Genomic DNA, 20,071 nt, shown 5'->3' with positions numbered 1-20,071 from the left:
AGTCGCCCCGCAACACGTGATCGAAAGTAGATATTGTCATATATCAATTTGGAACACATGGATGCGTAGGAGTGGTTCAACTGGGTAAGATATGTGAGATTCAAACGATTAATTTTCAAATCATGCAAGACCATGTTAAACAGTAACAGATTTTGTTTGTTGTTTTAATTCCGTTTTACGAGAAAGTACTTTATATTTGTGTGGTTGTGTGTATGCGCGCGTTAGAGCCTGTGTAGTGAGTATCGCTGATTTTATAAGATTAAGGTAAAACGTATTGGTTTCATGTATATTGTAGGTTTCTATATGTTTCGCATGTATAAAGACTATTAATTAATAAATAATGACATTTATAAACTAATGGGATTTCCTGTCGTGTTTATAGATGCGCTGATAGTATTCAAATGCTCGAATCTCGTAGGTGCAGTTTTTCAGTATTTTTCACACATCCGTTCTCTTTATGACGTCCCATGTAAAATTACATTTATTACAGTACATTTATATGTATTCATTATTTGAACAAACAAATATATCACCCACAATCTTTAGTGTACTAATGGAACATTTGAGAGTTTGATATGTCTTTGAAAGTTTGTTTGAGAACAATTTATCTTTTTGTTAATATTATGAAACATTTTGAACGTATGGAAAATATGATGTCCTAATAAAAGATACTGTCTGTTTACCCGAAAAAATTCAATCATTGATTAAATAAAAGTTTAATGCTCATACACAAGAGCAGTATACTTCTAATGAGAGCTTTTGCTCAAAGCTATTGCCTTTTGGCGTGCATGTTAAACACTGTCTTTTATCAAATGAAAAAATAAAATAAAATTATGTTTCATACTGCTGTGTTCGGCCTTCCTTACTCCTCAGCAGTACATTTTTACTGCATTCAAGAAATTCAAGAAATACATCAAACGACATCATAGATATTTTATATATTTATATATATATATATATTTTATATATTTATATATATTTTTTTTATATCAAACATCTGTTTAATGCATGAAGTCTAGCCTACATTTTCAAAACCACCCAGAACTTACCAAAACAGGTAACATATTTTAGCTTGGGCGCTGTATGTTAATTAATATGTTTTGATGGCTTTTTCATTAAACTAATAATATAGAAGTTTCATTCATGTTCTCTGTAATACATTTATTTACATGCTGACATTTGACTAAACTTTGTACTATTTATAAAATTATTCGTGAAATAAACCTTTGGCTTTATACATAAAATATGGGTATAGAAATTGGCACTTAACATTTGTATTATGTGCCTAATACTTTTTATTTTAGAAAAAATATTTCTTAAAGACATTTTATCATTATAAGATGTCTTAACAACTTTATTGGAAATTTCCGAGACATATACAAACGCGCTAACTTTTAACTAAACATTTGCAGTTGTTTATGTTATCAAACTCTTAAAATAGTTTGTCTTCAAGGCTATAAGTTTTCTGCATAATGTGTAAAAATACTTTTTAAACAAGGTGACCAGCATGTTCTCCAACACTAACAAAGAAACAAATAAAGCAGGTTTGGGCTAAAATATTGCTTCTATTTGAAAAAAATATGTTAGGAAGAACAACTTTATTCAAATAGTTTTGTATAGTTTCCAACGTATGTAAGAGGTATGTGGCAATGACTTTATGTGCCCTCTCTAAACTGACAAAAGGTTTGTGTGCAATATGCCTGCAACCAAGTACAAAGAAAGCAGACAGCTGCCCAGACCCAGCACTTGAATTTGACCACTAAAATTCTCTCTACAGCCATTAAAGGCCCTCATGAGGAAAAACAGGGGAAAACGTTGTAAATAAATACAAAGTTTGAACAAATAGAAGGTTATTTGGGATTAAAATCAGATTAATAGCAAATGCAATACAGCAACAAATGCAGGTTCAGTCATCAATGGTTGGAGATCAAACTACCTAAACATTTTAATCGGAGTTTGAGGAATAATGACAACTAAATTAATGTTGCTACATTCTCTATCATGGTCGTTCACCGTACTTCCACAACATCGATAAGGAAATTAGTAATTAGTAAAAATATACAATAATAACAAATGTAAAATTAAAAAGACACAAGATACCCAATCCAACCACTTTTTAACCCGATCTTGTCGTGGTGCTGCGTATCTATGTTTACGTGACAGAAATTAGCTTAGCATCTTTTCCTGTACAAAAGCAAAATATTTAAATGTCAATATAAAATGTCTTAAAGGCCCCCGTGTTGTTCTATTAACGGCAGGTTTCACTTGTGTCAACTATTGAAATGTCATAATACAGCTTAACACTACACACACTGCACTCGCTGTAGGACCCAGAAATCAACAAAGGCGCGGCGTTTCCTTTCTCTAAACAAGCACTATATCCTCACAAATGCGCAGCCCCTGCTGGAGATTTCGACAATTGTGGATATCTTGGTGTAGCAGTTGAATAGAAGGGGCAAGTTCAGTTTAGAAGAAAAGCTAGAAAGGCGTTCAAAGTCCGAGACAAACAGAGGTGTTGTAAATGTTTGCCACTCTCTTCCTAAAACCATCACTATGTAGAACCGTGAGCCTTGACTACGTTAGTGGAATTTTAGCAATGCTCTGACTATAATTATAGAGTTCAACTACGCTGAATGTCATTTGCAAATGCTGCTATGACTAAAATGACATGTAAACGAGCGACTCTTCCTTAAGACATATCCGTAGAAATATATCGAGTGCTACATTTCAGCATGGCCAGTGCAGTCTATTTTTTCTTCCGTTCATCAACGCAACAGTTCCTTTTCGTCATAGCCTCGGTTATCTTTCAACGACGACACCGCACAACAGTTGTAGGCAAGACTCAAATGCCCTTCAATTTACCTCTAGGGCCTGAACCTCTCTGGGGCTAAAAAGGGAAACCGTGTAATAACATTACTGTCCCCTCATGGCCTAGATAAATTTAATTGGATGTAAGTCGGGCTGTTAAACTCGCTGGTATGAGCTGTGAACAGTTTCAAGCAACAAAAATGGTCCTAGTTTTTACTGGTTTCTATAAGTGCATCTAGCTGTGGAGCATTAGCACATGCAACCAATACGCAAATATATGAGTCAGAACACAGAATTACCACAAGCTCTATATTACAGTAATACATTCCTATAAAGGTAAGGCCACAGCATTCTTTGTTTTGGGGTAAAATTATAAACAATAGTTTATCCAAGTGTGGAGAGAAAAGGGCAAACTTCATTATTTTATTTAGTCTAATATAATATAAAATAGCTTTTAAATAGCCTAAGTGCAATATTGTCACATTTTCCTTAACATTTTAGAGAGTCGGAATACACTGTAAAATTTAGGCTGTCGCAGAACTTTAAAAATGGCAAAGTAAACTAGCAACTTCTGTGATATATCAGCGGTCACACAATTCTTGTCGATTAAAAAAACTATTTAATACGCATTTAGGCTCATCATGCAATACTCCGATTAGCTCATTTAAAATAATTGAATTATTAGTTAATATCTAGACCTTGTGTAAATCTACTTGTATGAAACGTGCTTGACTGAATTGTTGGGATCATATTGGGAGATTTAAAGGCGCAAATACGCATGTGCTGCAGTTTCAGCTTCAACTTTCGATAATATCTGAATATGGATGTAATCCAGTAACTGAATTGCTTCTCAAGCTACACTTTAATGACGGCTTTGCAATATCTTTTAGGTATTGAGTCCAATTGTTCTATGAAGATTTTATTATAATTCTAAATTCTAATAAAAAAAAATATTCATTAAATATAGATTTTTTATTGTTACCCCTGATTTTAGCAGAAAGAAAATTTGGTCAACTTGTAATTAAACTAATATGTAGTTTATCTTCTTAATAATGCAATTACGTATAAAATTGATTCGACGATGATAAATGACTGGCAATTGTTTTTGAAACCCGTAAAAAAAAGGTATTCTTCCCAACGGCTTGATGAGGACGAGATAAAGGTATGTACTCAAAAGAAATATGTCCTTATATGACACCACATTGTTGTGTCTTTGTTCATAAGCAAAATGACGCTTTTAAATAACTAAAAAAAAGAAGAAAAAAAACGTTAACTTGAAACTTGACATGGTCGGGTAGGAGCCAGTGGTGTCAGAAATCATAGCCCTTAACTCTAGTAAAATAGGATACGTATCTATAAATTACGTCCTTAAAACTATTACTGGATAATCAAATGCATCGGTAAGTAAAGTATAGTAAGTGTTTTCTAAAATCTAACTCTGCAAAGTAGATTAATTTATTCCACAATATCAGAAAAAATATTGTGTGAATGATTTTGAATCGAAATTTATGACAATGTTTGTCAATGTAAAAAAGAAAACAATGCATCTAGTGCACGACAAAAAACACGTTATATATTTTTCTTCAATACAATTTTAATAAAGCAAATTGCATAACTAAATAAACACTAAGTAAAATGTATGTGTGGCCTTCCTTTATATTAAAGAAAATAGTAATTTAATTTAGTCTATTCTTGTGGTACTGGATACTTGGTATGGGCACACTAACTTGACCTTCAATTTGTAAGTTGCTCCCGCCCACTAAGACAGAGCTAAATGCGTGGAGTGGGATGGAAAAGAAGGCCCAAAAGGTTATTCACGGTTAAACCAATTGTTAGTTAGATTACAAACATTATGATATTGAACCTCGTTACATCGTTTGTCACGTATATTTAGCCTATACATATATTCGTATGTTTAGTTCTTTCTTAAATATAGGCAAGAATCGAGATCAAGTTATTTGTTTTTGTTCTGCATACATAATACGCCAACTAGCAAGAGGACCATAGGAATGCTCTGGGTTTGACCCATAAAGGTTCGATCACTGTTATGGGCCATATGTCTTTTGAGGAAACATTATAAATAGCAATTATATTTACATATATCGTTTTTAACTATGACGCTCTAACCCCATATAACATATTCTCAAATGAAAAATTACGGCACTGGAAGGAGTTCCGATACCGGTTAAATCACCAATAAACCTGAAAGCAATTGTCATGCAATGATATGAAGCAGTGGATGATGTTTTGTGCAAGGAATTCAATATACTAGCAAAATTAGGCATAGTTGGGACAGACTGTACTAAAAACTTAATTATGCATTCTTTGTTTTTACAAAATTTTCTAAAAATATATAGAAGCGTTAATCCAGATGCAAGAAACGTACATACTGAAATATATTTATTTTTAGTACTAAACAAACACTGTTTATTTCTACATTTAATTCTTCTAGGTTTTTAATACTTCTAACGTTTTGCAGCTGACATTAAAATGACTAAAATGAATTAACAAAATATGTATTGACGATACCAAACATGACGTTTAAATAACTAATTAAACGACAAATGGAATTTAGAAAAACACACTTTGCACTAAAAGAAAAAATGAGAAGACCATTAAAAAAATACCAATATTAAGGTAGATTTTAAACAAAAGGACAAACCAAAATTGAATGCAAGCTGCAACGGAAACGTGAGCAACGTCAGTTTTCACATGTATGGAGTTATTATCTATTCAGCTAGACTGATCTTTTGTTAGGCCAAGCATAATTTATCAAAAAATGCAGCAGTTGCATAAAATAAGGTTACCAAACAAATTTTAATGCGCGCATATAGGCCTACATGAAGCCTACTCGTTAAGAAAGGAACGCTAAATGTTTCTATCATTGTCTTGCTCGCTTGCTCAGTGTTATTCGCAAGCAAAACAGTATAAACAAATGTCCGTGCAATGTAAACGACGTCAAAACGTAGACACGCCTTTGATAGGAGCAGAGGCGACCGAGCCTAAATCTCAGGACACAAGTTTTGTCTGAAGGGCACGGAGGTGCTCAATGACCTCTGAGCAGTGGAGAAAGACGGTCTTAAACATATTTGGTCGGTCTCATGGTCAAAAGCGCCACAAAGCACATAAAAAGTCATTGTGAAGATTGGATAAGCCTTCTGACATGAGTCTGTAGGAAAAAACTATTGATATCTATAGTCCACTGTACTTCTATCTAAATATTCTTTATAAACGTAAGATAAAGTTAGAAATAAGCTATATAACATCACAATAAACGTAACACACCTCTCTATGACTGGATTTTAAATTGTCCCTTAATGCGTAGCAAAAAAAGCCATCTTTTTTCCTTACACGGTGGACATAAACACATAAATAAACTAGTACAAGACTAAAACAGTGGACAAAATGAGCCTGTTTCCAAAGTCTTAAATCTGGTCGCAATTCTTGAACCGAAAAGTATAAGCCTATGTTTGAATGGTCCAGGGCCCCTGTTCAATTTATCCACTAGGTGGATGTCTTCACCATTTTCAAGGTCTGGACAAAACACATCAATAATGTTTCTCGAAATTTGCCATGTTGGCACATATCTATATGACAACACAGTAAGTTAAGAACGACAAAAACGTCTGAAATATTTAAGAGCTATTACGATAAATAGAAAGCCATGTTAATATTCAAGTCTAAATGTTTATAAGTATTCTTTCATCATTATTTATTTTTATTTTTATTTTTATATAATTGTTGAGGAAGATAATGTCAGCGGTCAAATGCTTTCGTGTTGAGTTATGAGAAGCTTTACACGTTTAAAATAGATAACATGATTAATATGATTGAACATATACACTTAAACAAAATAAAGTTTAAAGACAAACTTTTCTTTTCTTCAGAAACTGTGCGATACACATATATGGATACATTCATTAACTCGTGACTTTATTTACAAGACATATGCGTACAAAGAAATGCGACATCGTTGCAAAAAATTATACATCAGACAAATTCACAAAACAATCAAAAAAGGATGGGGACATGACTGGGAATTGTAGGTGCTGATGATGACATTCCTTTATTTTCATTTGTCCTTTCAATAATCAAACAAAAGGTCAGTTAAATCAAAGGACAGTCGCCAAGTTCAGTCAGTCACATAAGATAAAAGCACCGACTGACATAACTGTATAAAATCCTTAATTGTACTTCTACTTATAATAAACGTAACTATGATAATAATCCCATTAATAATAGTAACATCTTTTTAGTTCGATAAGTGTTTTAGAATAATAGCTACATGCGCCATTTAACAAAAGAAAATTATGGGAACAACATTCGCTTTTGTCTCATTATTACAGCCATTATAATAATCATGCAGCAGATATTTTTTTAACGCGCAAATTTGATGATCTGAGCAAATAAAGCTTCTGGTAACAAGACGGGTAGCGCTAATTTGCGAAACAAGCTTGTGAATATTTAAATTTTAGTTCAGTCTAATCAGATTGCTATAATTCATTTAGATAGCTATTTCCACTATACTTATAAATTAGATAATCTTTGTTTTAGTTCATGTTTGCGCTTTTTCGTATTATTCCGTGACCATGCATTTTTCTCCCCAACGCGTTGTTGTCATGTAATTAAATAGACCTAAGCGAATATGTCCGAATAACACGGAACAGGGGACGAGCAGTCATTAATGGGAAATTTATGCTTTCAACAATGCAAATATGATGAAGCCAAGAAAAACGCCTTTCACTTTATAAAAATGATTAGCAGCAGCACCATGTTGTATCTAAATGACGTAGCTGCAGGACTACTTATTTCCACCAATATCACGTTATAGCTAATAGATGCAACACGAATCATTTATTTTTAAATGTTATTTCATATACTCTTCTTTAAAGGTGTTCTGTAATTGCAGTTTGATTAACAATGGCCCAAGATAGTTTTTGAGGTACTAACTTCATGCCCGTGACCGTGAACGTGCCAATGAACACGTGGCGGTAACCGCGGAACGAAGATAAGACTTTGATGGCTAAACGCGCGGGTTTCTAGACACCTACTTTCAACGAAAACTGGCAAAACAACATACATACCATGTATGGTATTTCTGTCTGTGTTTTGGAGCTGACAGAAGCCATTTGTTAAATTCACACCACAGCACATTTACCATGACACAAGATGATATTACTACGAGATTTTATTTGTTTTTAGAACTCTGGTAATAAATAATTAGCAGTCCTTTCAATGTCACTAAAATGAATGATAATACGTTTTTCACAGGTCTCTCACAGCTTATTCTTTAAATATTGCAATGAACTTCTTGCTAATAAAGTGTGAGATGGCTTAGACAGCTTGTTTCTTTTAATACTCTGAATAAATCATTTCCATCATATACATACTCAAAATTACTGGGCGCAAACCCGCTAAAATAAACACCACAAACATGGTAAGGGTTGAGTTTTAGAGCCAACGTTTGGTCGCATGCCCCTAACATGTTTCAGAATCGTATTCGATTTTTCTGAATGTGTCATGGGGCAAGACTTTAAGAGTAAAATATGCCAGATTACCAATAATTGAATACTGCTGCTGGACTATTGAATAATTATTTGTAGTGTCGTCCTAAAAGAAGGACAAAGCCTGCTCTCTCAGCAACAGTCTCTTTTTCTTCATCCGACGATTTTGGAACCAAATTTTAACCTGTTGGTCGCTTAGACTGAGCCTGTCAGACAGCTCCCTACGTCGCTGCCGGGTGATGAACTCGTTCAGCATGAATTCCCCCTCAAGTTCGGCCAGTTGCAATTTGGAATAGGGCTTTCGTTTCTTGCGGGTCCGGGTGTGCATCGGGTACCACGGGGCACCTATAGAGAAGGCAAAGCATAGGTCATTAGAGAGCTTAAGGTCATCTCGCAGGCTGCCAGCACCATAAACACTACAGCAAACACCATATACATTTCTGTCTCGTTTGATGTGGCATAAGTAGGCTGTTAATATGGAAATTCAACGAGAACCCAGTGTAATGCAAACTGTGGATGTAACGGAGTAATGTGTTTACATGGAAAGCATGGATCTGAACGTATCACCCTTCAAGTTAAATGCACATTAACGCGATAATTGTCTTTCTGTAAAATAAAACCAGCCATTTAACGTTTTGAATGCAATTTAAACGACTACTTGCAGAACGGTAACAGATAGTAGTTCAGTTTACGAGTCATTCAAACAAAAGCCATATTTTCTGTCAACAGAGCAACTTACATTTTAAAAAATTGCCCTGGTACGAAAAGATGATTTAAAAGAAGTCAATTATATTTTTGCTTTTTATGTTCGAAATGTCAAACATTGCCAATGGGGTTCCAAAATTTTATGGTGTTGTGTTTACTGGTTTTATAATGATTGGACGCTTAAACTGGTGAACGTGGAGCATTTTAGGGCAACCCCTAGTGGCCTTGAACAACCACGCAAGAATGGAAAATAATAAGAGATGCCACAAAATAAATCCACAAGCAAACGGGCGTGCAAAGATATAGCCAAAACTAATCGTTTCGTTATTGAATGCGATGGACAAACCTCCTCCACTGGCGATATTGCTTGCGTGGCTTCCCTGCGATATCAGCGTTTGTGGGTCGCTCGTTGTAGTCTTTCCTCCTTCGTTGAGCACCGAAGAACTGGAATCGGACTCCAAGGACTGACAGGACGGCGGGTCTTGGGTCAGATGCTCGGTGCCATAATCATACTTTGAGAAGGTGCCACCGTTGCCCATCCCATTGTGCATCCCGTGATCAGACGATACTGATGTATCTCTTGTTCGCTCCTCTCGTTTGAGGCTGTTGCTTTCTGAACAAGACTCTCTGGTGTTGCTCGAACTGCCATAATAACATTTGCCTTCATCCAGTCGGGTTATTTCACAAGATCGATTAAAAGAGGGGTTAATGGATACGGGACTGCTAAAGTAAGACTGAGGATATCCATTGCACGACTCCGATGGATTCCACGGGAGAGAGCAAACATTGTCCCTTCTAGGGTAAGAGAGAGACGGTATCCCCGCCAGCTGTCCCCCTGAGGCTCTAAAATTCGGGAAGTAAAACCTATCTCCAGTGTGGATGTTTACCAAAGGTCCCACAAACCCAGGATTAAGAAGATTATGCTCGCCCATTTCCGCGGGCCAGACCAACAGCTTCTAGTTTATTGCAATCTCACATTTAACGTAGTTAAACCTGGAGGTGCACCTGATTGGTCATTTCCACGTCACGTGCTGGAGCTTACTCGAACACTAGAAGGTACAACCCACTCGGTACATTTCAGACAAAACAAAACATTAACTTCTGTATTATGGGTTTTATATGCTTTTTAAAAATACTATAAACTGATTTATTAAAAATGTAAAATCTTGTTTTCTTTTCACAAAGCCCACGCGATTTAAACCGATCTTCTTTTCACTTGCCTGTTTGGAAATGAATAGAAGTGTCCCTAGCCTCATTTAATATCTTTATTAATGGGCAGATAAATAAATAAATAAAACGAAACCTTTTTATGTTGCAAGAAAATTATTTTTCTTTCTTGAAGGAGAGAGTGATCACGTTATTTTCAAACAAATTACGGTTGAATTCAGTGTCATATAAAGCTGTGATGTGATCTTTTACTGGCTTGTTTTAAAGAAATACTGATGCTCAGTGCTGAGCTCCACTCATATTTACTGTAGTGGGGTCAGCAGTGTGAAACCATTGGCTCAGTAAAAAACGATGATATTCTACAAGGTTATTTAAAGACCTTAGCCTATATTTTAGATAATGTGCTCTATACATCTCATGAAGAACTTTACCAGATACACCCTATAAATACTCTTGGAGGATTGTTACACATCTCACAATCCTTTTATATGAATTTAACAAGCTGGCTGAAGGCATTTAAATGATTCAGCAGCACCAAATGCTCCACAATGGATCACATTAATTGTTTTTTATTGTAAATATACAAAGTGCAAACGCAAATTGTCCTCATATCAACTGCAACGACGCAGACTTATGACGTGTGTAATATTTGAGAACATAATGCTGACAAAGACACAGTGTCAACAGTCTAAATTCATCAATGTTTTCTTTATTAAAGCAGAACTAAGTGCCTACGCAGTAGAGGTACATTTATTGTAAATGTCTTATGTGTTGGATGTGATTCTTTTTATTTTAATGTACTTTTTTCTCAATTTAATTCAATTATTCAATAATTATAATACACGCGGCAATAGTCAGTGTCATATGACGTTGGCTTGCATTTTGCCGTGATTTTTCTTTGGGTTTTGGATGCCATTTATATTCATATGTGCGAACATCTTTTCTATCATTATTAAGTGATTAGTACTGTTGAATTTTATACAAGTTTTAATTTCTAAATTATAACTGTTGCGTGCATGTGTTGAAGCATAAGCACGGTGACACATATTTTCATTTCTTTTATTTATTTACATTATCTTCTTCCCCGTCCAGACATAAAACGCGTATATAATATATATAATACAAGTATAGCTAATATTTTTACAAATTAAATTTTGTAAACTACCCTACATATAAACTTTTGCGGATAGTGGTTTTGTTTATTTGTCGTTTTGAGGAAGGAGGGGCTTTGGGATTGTTTACTTATTTTTCTTTTGTTGCCTGCTGCCTGCTGCCAAACCAAAAAACACAAAAACACAAAACAAACACAAGTATTTAGGTATCTTGGCTACAATTTAGAGAATGTTTGAATAAATCCTGCTATTAGCTCATTGCAAATATCGATGTAGGCCTACAAATATTAAGCATAGATCCAAAACAACAAAAATAATGGTCTCTAAATTGACCCAGGATTTTTTTCCAAAAATCCTGCCACAAGTCAACTAGTTTTCAGTAATGCATTACCAATCGACATAGAGAGGATGCACATTGTTGATGTAGGCAATATAAACTGACACAAATGTCCAGACTTGAATGTGTTGAGTATCATGAAAGTGAATATAAAGCCACATAGACCAGAGACTCAGTTAGTGTTTGATAACACTAATTCTGTTTCATCATTTAAACGTAAACAGACAGTGAAACAAGTTACTTGCTCTCCTGGAATTCTAACAACAATTTACAAAAAAATGCACCACAACTTTACCTAATTAATACTCCCTAACAGTCAAATTACTGGAACTAGAACTAGAAAACTAGAATCTCTTACCGGATGGATTGCCGAAGGTGAAATATAAAAAACGAGAAAATGGGAAAGTAGTTGTTAGTTCAAGGTCAGTGTCTAGTGCACCGTCTGCGCCGCTCTGAGATAGCTGTCTTGGAATCCCATTTCCGTCCAGACAGGGCCATGGCGTAAACAAAGGCCTTTTATTGTCATTAAATTCCGGAAGACAGGTTTGCTCAATGAGAGTTTAGCAGCGAACTCGTCCTAGGTTAATTTCTGAAGGAAACAAAACAAGATGTGAATTTATATAAGTTCAGGGACATTTACTGTTTGATTGCTAATACTATAACATAATGCCGCTACTGCTGCTACTAATACTACTACTGCTAATAATAATAATAATAATAATATATAATAATAATAGTTTTAACAAGAACAAAACAACGAAATTCTGCTGCAATTGGAAAAACCTCAAGCCAAATATACCTTTAGCTGTGTTCCATTCAGTTCCACGTCGCGTATATATTACACATTTTTCTATTTTTTTGTCCAAACAACAAAGCAAAGTTGTTAAAATGAATACTGTATATCACGTGAGCAAATAGAAACAGAAACTTATTATAATTGTTAAGCCAAAAACCTTTCCATTTTTTACTTGGATATTTAAACTAAGTTAAAAGTGTTGTTAGTTTTAATTTGTAATTATTTTTATTCACAAGTCTATATACGCATGTATATAGTTTGAGGCAGAAATATTAAGAATTAGGCAAAATGTGAGGTAAAAAAGGATAAAGTTGTGTTTTATAAAGGTCTTTTATATGTTTTTCTTATTTTTTCTGTTTTTCTGTATTTTCAAACTGTGCATTTATTCCTAGTTTACTTTAGGACTATTCAGTTATTTAAATAAATAACTTTAATAAATAAAATAAACCCGTAAACCCGTGAACCCGAGCAACCTAATTTCTGATTTTCTAAAGTTCTGAAAAAGTAAAAAACAAACGTGTGTGTGAGTCACATTTTATTTATTTTTAGTAAATCATACTGTTTAAAACAATATTATAGCCACCTCATATATTTTAATAAACCCATCCACTGTTATCATATCTCTGTTTGCTTTATCTTATTTGAATTACGCTTTTTAAGGACACAAGAATTTTTTTTAATATGTATATTAATCTACATATTATTTTAACACTTTCCTATTATAAACCTGTATTTTATTCTAGTAAAATGAAGCGTTTCCATGAAAATCCGAAGAGCAATGCAAAGAATGTGTTTTCTTGTTGAATCCGTAGTGCTCACTTCCTGATATTTCCACCATGCCGCCACCAGAGGTTATCAGACCCCCTTCTCTTCAAACCACTGCGCTCTTTCCTTACTTTAGAGCTGGGCTTTTCAGAACTGTGTGTTCGGCTTAACAGGCATGTTGAATTAAACATCTAATCGTTAGAGTAGAACATCTAAAACTTTGCTTTAATCAATTATATTTTTCTGTATGAAGTGTTACATTTGTGTCACCCCCATGCGCAAATTAATGACCCTAATATAAAAAGTTTTCGAGTCGTGAGGTATATTTTAACTTCAGTATTATTAGTGAAATGTCTTGTTTGGTTTACAAAATATTATAAAAAGTGTTAAAAATCCTATAAAAACGTATAGCAGTTGTACCTAAATATACATATACCACATATATACATGACTCTCAAATGTGCGCCACACTTCACTAGATTTCAATGTAACCTATAAATCTAAGGCCCAACTCAGCTTCATCTGAACTATATGCAAATTGGTTATAAGAAAGGTCAGCCAAAAATCGCTCAATAATCTGATTAAAAGTAAGAAATATTGATACAAATAAAATAACTAAAAAGCAACAAAACAAAAACTTTCAATTTACTTCATGCATTTCAGATCATACGTTACGCATTAAATAGTTATAATTAGTTTTGTTGTATATCTAAAATGGAACTTATTTAAAATATAAGTGCAAGTATAAATATATTAAACACATATTACTAAAGCCGAGCTTCTATTTCCCCTGTATAGAATGTCCATTCTATACAGACCATGGGTAAAGGCCTCTTTCCTAACCAGACAGAAATAGGTATTTTAAAAGAACAAGAGCATAAATTGAAAGCAATTTTTTATGAAGAAATACATTCGCAGCACAACCTCATTAAAGCAACCACATCACCGTGTCTACTCTGAAAATAAAGATAAACATACCTAAGATAGACATACCTTTTAACTTGGCCCTGAGGAGGTTGTCTCTCTTGATATCTGGAAAGAATAAGTACCCATCGGTGCAAGCCTAAATGGAATTACAAGAGAGACATGCGAGCATTGTCTTTTGAAGACGTAAACGCACTACCTGTCTTTTTGGTCCATATAACCTACACCTCATGATGAGAGAATACAACCATTGGTGGTTTAAAAGTTATTAGGCCATAGGAGTGGCGTGTGAAGCAAAGAGTATGGAACAGAAAATATATGCTATGTACATTTTCACAATGAAAAGGACATTGGATATCAGTGCTTTCCCCCTTTTCATGCATTTATGGCGTGTCATTAACTCTCACCGTCTAGACAGGGAAATAACACCTTGTTTGCCTGAAAACAAACCACGGGCAGTGGTGTCCTGCCCCTCTGTTTATTATTCACAAACCTATGTGATGTCAAGGTCAAAGCGACTGCCTAGTCATGGTCAAGGGTAACAATCACGTGACGTCAAAACTTCCACTATCACGCAATTAACTTAACAATTTTGGCCTTCGACGTGGTCAAACTCAGCAAAAATATAAATTATTTACACACCTTACTCATGTAAGACATGACGTAAAATGTTTTACAAATAAATGTATGTGCTCGTGGATCTGTTTCACTCGATACAGGAGACTTTCATAATTAAGTTACAACAATGAAGCAACAATACATAGTTTGTTTTTATTTAACATCTGTTAACAAAAACGCATCCTCAAGGATATATTTTAGAACTTCTCCATACAATAACAACAAGGTTAAAGACCTGTTTCAATTGAACCCATGCCAAAATGAAAAACATAAAACATCTTCTCAAATGACACACGCAATAAACTTAGCTTTAAGTATAATAAAAATACTACAAAATTACATATTCAAAACGACATATTTAAAATTGAATATGGATTTCATATTTATTTTAGTTAATTTAACTCAAAAATCAAAGTTATATAGCGTCAAATGATGCCTGAACTATTCTCTCAATTATTATATTCTTATCTTGAAAATGTCGACTGTCCGAAACAAAAAAGACCTGTGCCAGTATTTTTTCATTAAATTGACCCTATCAACGTTAATATCGTGCCATAACAATAAACCAACAATTATATTTTATATACCATGGTTCGGACATAACGTTGTTTTTTAGAAACTTCATAGGGAAATGTGTATATGTTGCAAGAAACGCTCTCCTTGTGATCCAGAACTCTTTTGTGAAGATTAATTAGAAGTGAGATTTCATTAAAAAGTATAAACTCAAACTGAATGAGGTAAATTGGTAAAAACACATTATCGGTATTATTATTATTGTGAAGCAATAATCACAGCATGCCTGTCGTCAAGTAAGTGCATTTCTGAAAGTATAAGGCTAACCGGAAGATATACGTGAGTGAAATCATATTCAACATAGTTGCAGTTAGACGTCATGGTATTGTTGATGAGTGATGATTTATCCTTCCATTTGTTTTTTGTCTTTTAATATATTTAACACCATTTAACACCAATATTAACAATTTGTAATCACGACTGATGTAAAGAAGATTTTAACAAAGTAGATACAAGAAATTCGCCGACTGAAGACTCGTCGCATATAGGCTACTTGACAATTTATACTTTCTCTGTGTTAGGCAAAAACATTTTACAAGCTTTGACAGACAGACAGAATATATATATACATAGATAGATAAGCCGGCAAACAGATGGAGAGTTGTTACCATCAACACATCATCTATCACAATGATAATTGAAAATACATTGAACGGTTAGGGGAAGAAATAGAACGTACTCATTTGCTCAATTTCAAATGTATTTTTTTATTTATGAAACATTTCAATTCAGTACTTTTGGTATTGAACACCACAATACAGTTCACATACTGCACGAAAAGAGATACAGACAACTTTTGTGAAAAGCTCCGATGCTTAACGATAGGCTATATATATATTTATATATATATAAAAAACAAAAGGATTGTGCATTAATGTGTAACGCTAAATGATTTTAAAATGCTTGCAATCATTCCAAATGCATGGTAGTCATATCCTTCACTGCTAATATGGACTTATACAGATGATCTTGAAACATGCCTTTTTACAGACCTGTCATTTGCGAAATCTAAATTAAATAACAGTAGCATTAACTGTACATTTAATATAGCAGCCTGGCTCCCACCGGCATAACAAAGCAATGTGTATATCCAACAGTGAACCATTAAGCTTTTGAAATCTCGAAGGCTCATTCTAGCAAAATCGTTGTCATCTCCACCAAAAGCAAATGATGGTTATTGTTCGTTTCTGAGTTCAATGTTTGCTATAGCCTTGCGAGTTTAAACAAGTCCTTATTCTTCCAAGGTGGCCCGTATAGATTTTTTTATCTCCTCGTGCTTGTTCTTCTGCTTTGTTGGCTTTGACGCATAAATGAGGAGACAGCGAAGTGTTGCGTCTTTTTTCATTTTCAGATGCACGTAAACCATGTGTCTCGTTGATATCTCAATTTAAATACATACTATTTATATATTTACATTCATAGAAAATGGCCAAGTTGAAATGTTGTTTCTGTATTTTCACAGTTCTATAGCATATGTCCCAAAGGCCGAAGATTCAGCGAGTATGGAAGAATATTGTGTGCATATTTTAAATTAAATTATAGCTAAGATGGCAGGTTAGGCGGAACGCTGAACGGATGTTCTTAGTTCATGTTTTTTGAACAGAGGTAAATATCGGACTTTCTGGACGGAAGGATGTAAGCTGTTGGGAAAAGTACGAAACATCAAGTATGCATATGGTTATTTGACTTGGATTTACTGACAAACTTCTTTTCCTTCACTCTGCGATTTTGGAACCAAATGGTAACCTGACGTTCAGAGAGATTGGTTGTAGCAGAGATGCGCCGTCTTTTGTCTTTGGTGATAAATTTGCTTGCTGCGTACTCTTTTTCCAGTTCCTTCAGTTGTATCTTGGTATAGGGAACACGCTTTTTGCGTCCTCTGCGATAACTGCTGACTTCAGGCTGCAACGGAACAACATCTGAAAAATAAATGAATAAGATGTTAAATACACGAAATTTTATTTTTAGCGGGCAAATGAGAATCTGTCAAAGAGACAATTCTATCGCCTTTAAGGGTCATCCCAAATTTAGTGTAAAGCATCCAACTGTTGCATCAAATGTCTCGAATACGGGGTTTCTAATCGCTAACAAAATAAATGTAAAACAACTTCACAGACATTTTTTAAATAATGTAAATGAGGTACGATTCGTCTACCACGTACATACACAAACATTTTACTTGGTGAACAGAAGAATTTATGCGAGTAAAGAAAACATCTTTCTTGTTTAAAAAAAACTACAAACATACGCTCATGAAGAGTTTTTCTTAACGGTGTGAGCAATTAAGCTTTTAAGAAACAAGGATATAAATGCCATAAGCAAACAGTTGATGTAAGAGGTTTGCCGAAATAGAATCATTCTCATTTCTATGTAAAGCAAAAGTGTATACATTGCAATGAAAAGTGTTTTACTAGTAAATACACCCATTCTGTTACATGCCATTGTGTAAAAACATAACTGTTATTCTATGAAACATTCCCAACATCTACCTATTGGTAGATGTTGGGAATGTTTCATAGAATAACAGTTATATTATTCATAAAAAAGTTCATAAAAAAATGAACTGGTCTTGACAAAGTAAAATAAAATGAAGGTTGTTGGATTTATCTGACAAGCTGATATACACCATAAAATGAATGTGAATCTGTTCTAGCTATTATGAATAATAGGCATGCCAATTGCCATTCTGTCTACAACATGCCATTATTGCCTTATGGCCCCAAACACACATTTCCAAACACAGAAAATAAGTGTTTTGGGCCACTCATCAACGCATCATTTTAATAAGTGCAGAAAAGGCATTAACATGAAACACAAATTAATTTAGGCTCTATGTATGTCTTGAAATTTAGTTATTTGAATAAATAAAGGCAATCTATGTATGTGTTCCCTTTTAGGGGGAAGGGTTGCTAAACGAGTCAGGGGAGTGTGTTGGTGACAGGCTTTCACTACAACCACTAATGTCACAGTGTATTGTGATCACCAGAGATATTACAATGGATACTGTTTGCCTTGAGGTTCCACAATCTGATTAACAATACAGAATGATTGGGGCATGATATTTGCTCGTTTATATATTTTGCCACGCAGAGCAAAGATAAATAGTCAACAGCTCCTGACATTTGCAACATTTCCCGTTTAAATTCTGAAGCACATTGGTCACTTGTCAAAGACACATTACTTAGCAGATGAACAAATAAGACTGTATTATAGAGCAGCAAAGGTAGCAGTATTGCCATATTCCTTCGTGACTATGTAGCTTAAGACATCCTGTGACACGATGTCCGAGTTAATATATGACTAAGCTCCCTGATACGTCACTCAAACATTGTATTATTTTATGCGAGGCTCTTAAAACGATACATATTCTAACTTAACTGTTTTATAATTGCCGAATTTAGGTTTTGGTCAACCTCTTTTTCCTGGAAGGCCGATTAAACATTTACTAATAAAGAAGAAAGCACAGGTCAAAACTGAAACCAGGAAACCAGTAGCACTTTTGACAGGTTCATGAAAACCTTGTGTATGTGTAATCACAATATATTTAGTGTTTTTATTAATAATTGCATTGTTTGACAGCTGCTGACAATCAGCCAAGAAAACAGAGAAACAAATTTTTTATATGAAGAATACTTGAGAATAATTTACAGTACGTAATATGTACACTTTAACCTTATAGGATATATTATTATATTATATTTATTTTAAATTGAGGTGTTTTGCAAGTTTAAAGGTTTCACAGCTATAGTAAGACCAACCTGGAAACGGAGATTTCCAAAGATGAGAAGACTGTGTTTGATCCTTCGAACAGTACACCTGTCCATCCCAGCCATTCGATAGTGCCCAATGTTGATAGCCCTCCATGGGGATCAATGCATCGTGACGTGCCTCTGGATGTGCACTAATACTGGGAACCACCGACATGTCAAGATATCCTGGAACAGCCTGGTACGAGCTGGCAAAGCTCGGGTAGAAAGCAAATTCTTTTGCCCTACTGGAGAGCTCCTCCGTGGGCAAAGTGGTGCTCGGCTCGGCATACTTCTCTCCAGGGTGGTAAGAACAAGGTTTCTGCTGCAAGTTCACGTTGTGCGAGTGGGATAATCTGCAACCGTAGTAGGGGTTTCCAAAGGGGTAGCCGTAGCTCAGAGAAGCGCTGGATGACGTCTGAGGAGCGGGGCACTGTCGCCCAGTGTCAGGGGAAGATATATCCGAGTACACGGATCCCTGGTGAGTCGCTATGGTGCCGGAATGTCGCCCCAACGCTGGGTGTGAGATCAGGTCCCTGCAATGAGTCGCAGGGCAATTCCCGCTTAATCCCTCCATAATTTGGCTTTTATTCTGATTATTTTCATTCGGGCTTTTTTCATACAGGTACATCAAGGTGTCCGCCCAGCGTGGATGCAGGACCAGCGAAGTCGTCATATCACGAGCTGCCGATGCTTTTTAAAAGTCGCCTACTCCAAGACCGATACCTCATTTCCAACTAGATTTTACGAACGCGCATGCGCCCCAGAAAATCCATGTGTCCAGTTCATTAAAGCGCAGACACGTGATATGCTAACTAGTCCGAAGAGACAGGGGTTGTGGGTGGGAAGAAATATCCCTTTAAACAACTACTAGCTAACGTTTCACTCCTGGCTTGTAAGGTTTTCAGCGCCCGGGCATTGGCTGAGAGTGTCCGAGAGAGCCGTTCTTAAAGGCAAAGACTCCAAACGAAGCGGGACGAAAACAACCTTAGTATTTTGGCCGACGAAAGTCTGGA

The 20,071-nt window shown here is 35.1% G+C and overlaps 2 protein-coding genes across 2 annotated transcripts; both read right to left on the bottom strand.

The window, feature by feature from the left end:
* Positions 1-8,418: 8,418 nt before the first annotated feature.
* Positions 8,419-9,949, bottom strand: hoxc12a (homeobox C12a). The gene is made up of 2 exons (XM_056733492.1): positions 9,364-9,949; positions 8,419-8,657 (listed from the first exon to the last, which is right to left on the bottom strand). The coding sequence occupies exons 1-2, from the start codon at positions 9,947-9,949 to the stop codon at positions 8,419-8,421; spliced, it is 825 nt and encodes a 274-aa protein (XP_056589470.1).
* A 6,281-nt stretch (positions 9,950-16,230) lies between these two features.
* On the bottom strand, positions 16,231-19,731 carry hoxc13a (homeobox C13a). Its single transcript, XM_056733208.1, has 2 exons — positions 19,068-19,731; positions 16,231-17,228 (listed from the first exon to the last, which is right to left on the bottom strand). Exons 1-2 carry the CDS (start codon positions 19,729-19,731, stop codon positions 16,972-16,974), a joined length of 921 nt encoding a protein of 306 aa, XP_056589186.1. The 3' UTR covers positions 16,231-16,971.
* Between the last annotated feature and the right edge of the window lie 340 nt (positions 19,732-20,071).

This window comes from Triplophysa dalaica, chromosome 20 (assembly GCF_015846415.1).
Source record: "Triplophysa dalaica isolate WHDGS20190420 chromosome 20, ASM1584641v1, whole genome shotgun sequence".
Lineage (NCBI taxonomy): Eukaryota > Metazoa > Chordata > Actinopteri > Cypriniformes > Nemacheilidae > Triplophysa > Triplophysa dalaica.
Note: the sequence above shows the minus strand (reverse complement) of the source record. Positions and strands in the feature narration are given on the sequence as shown.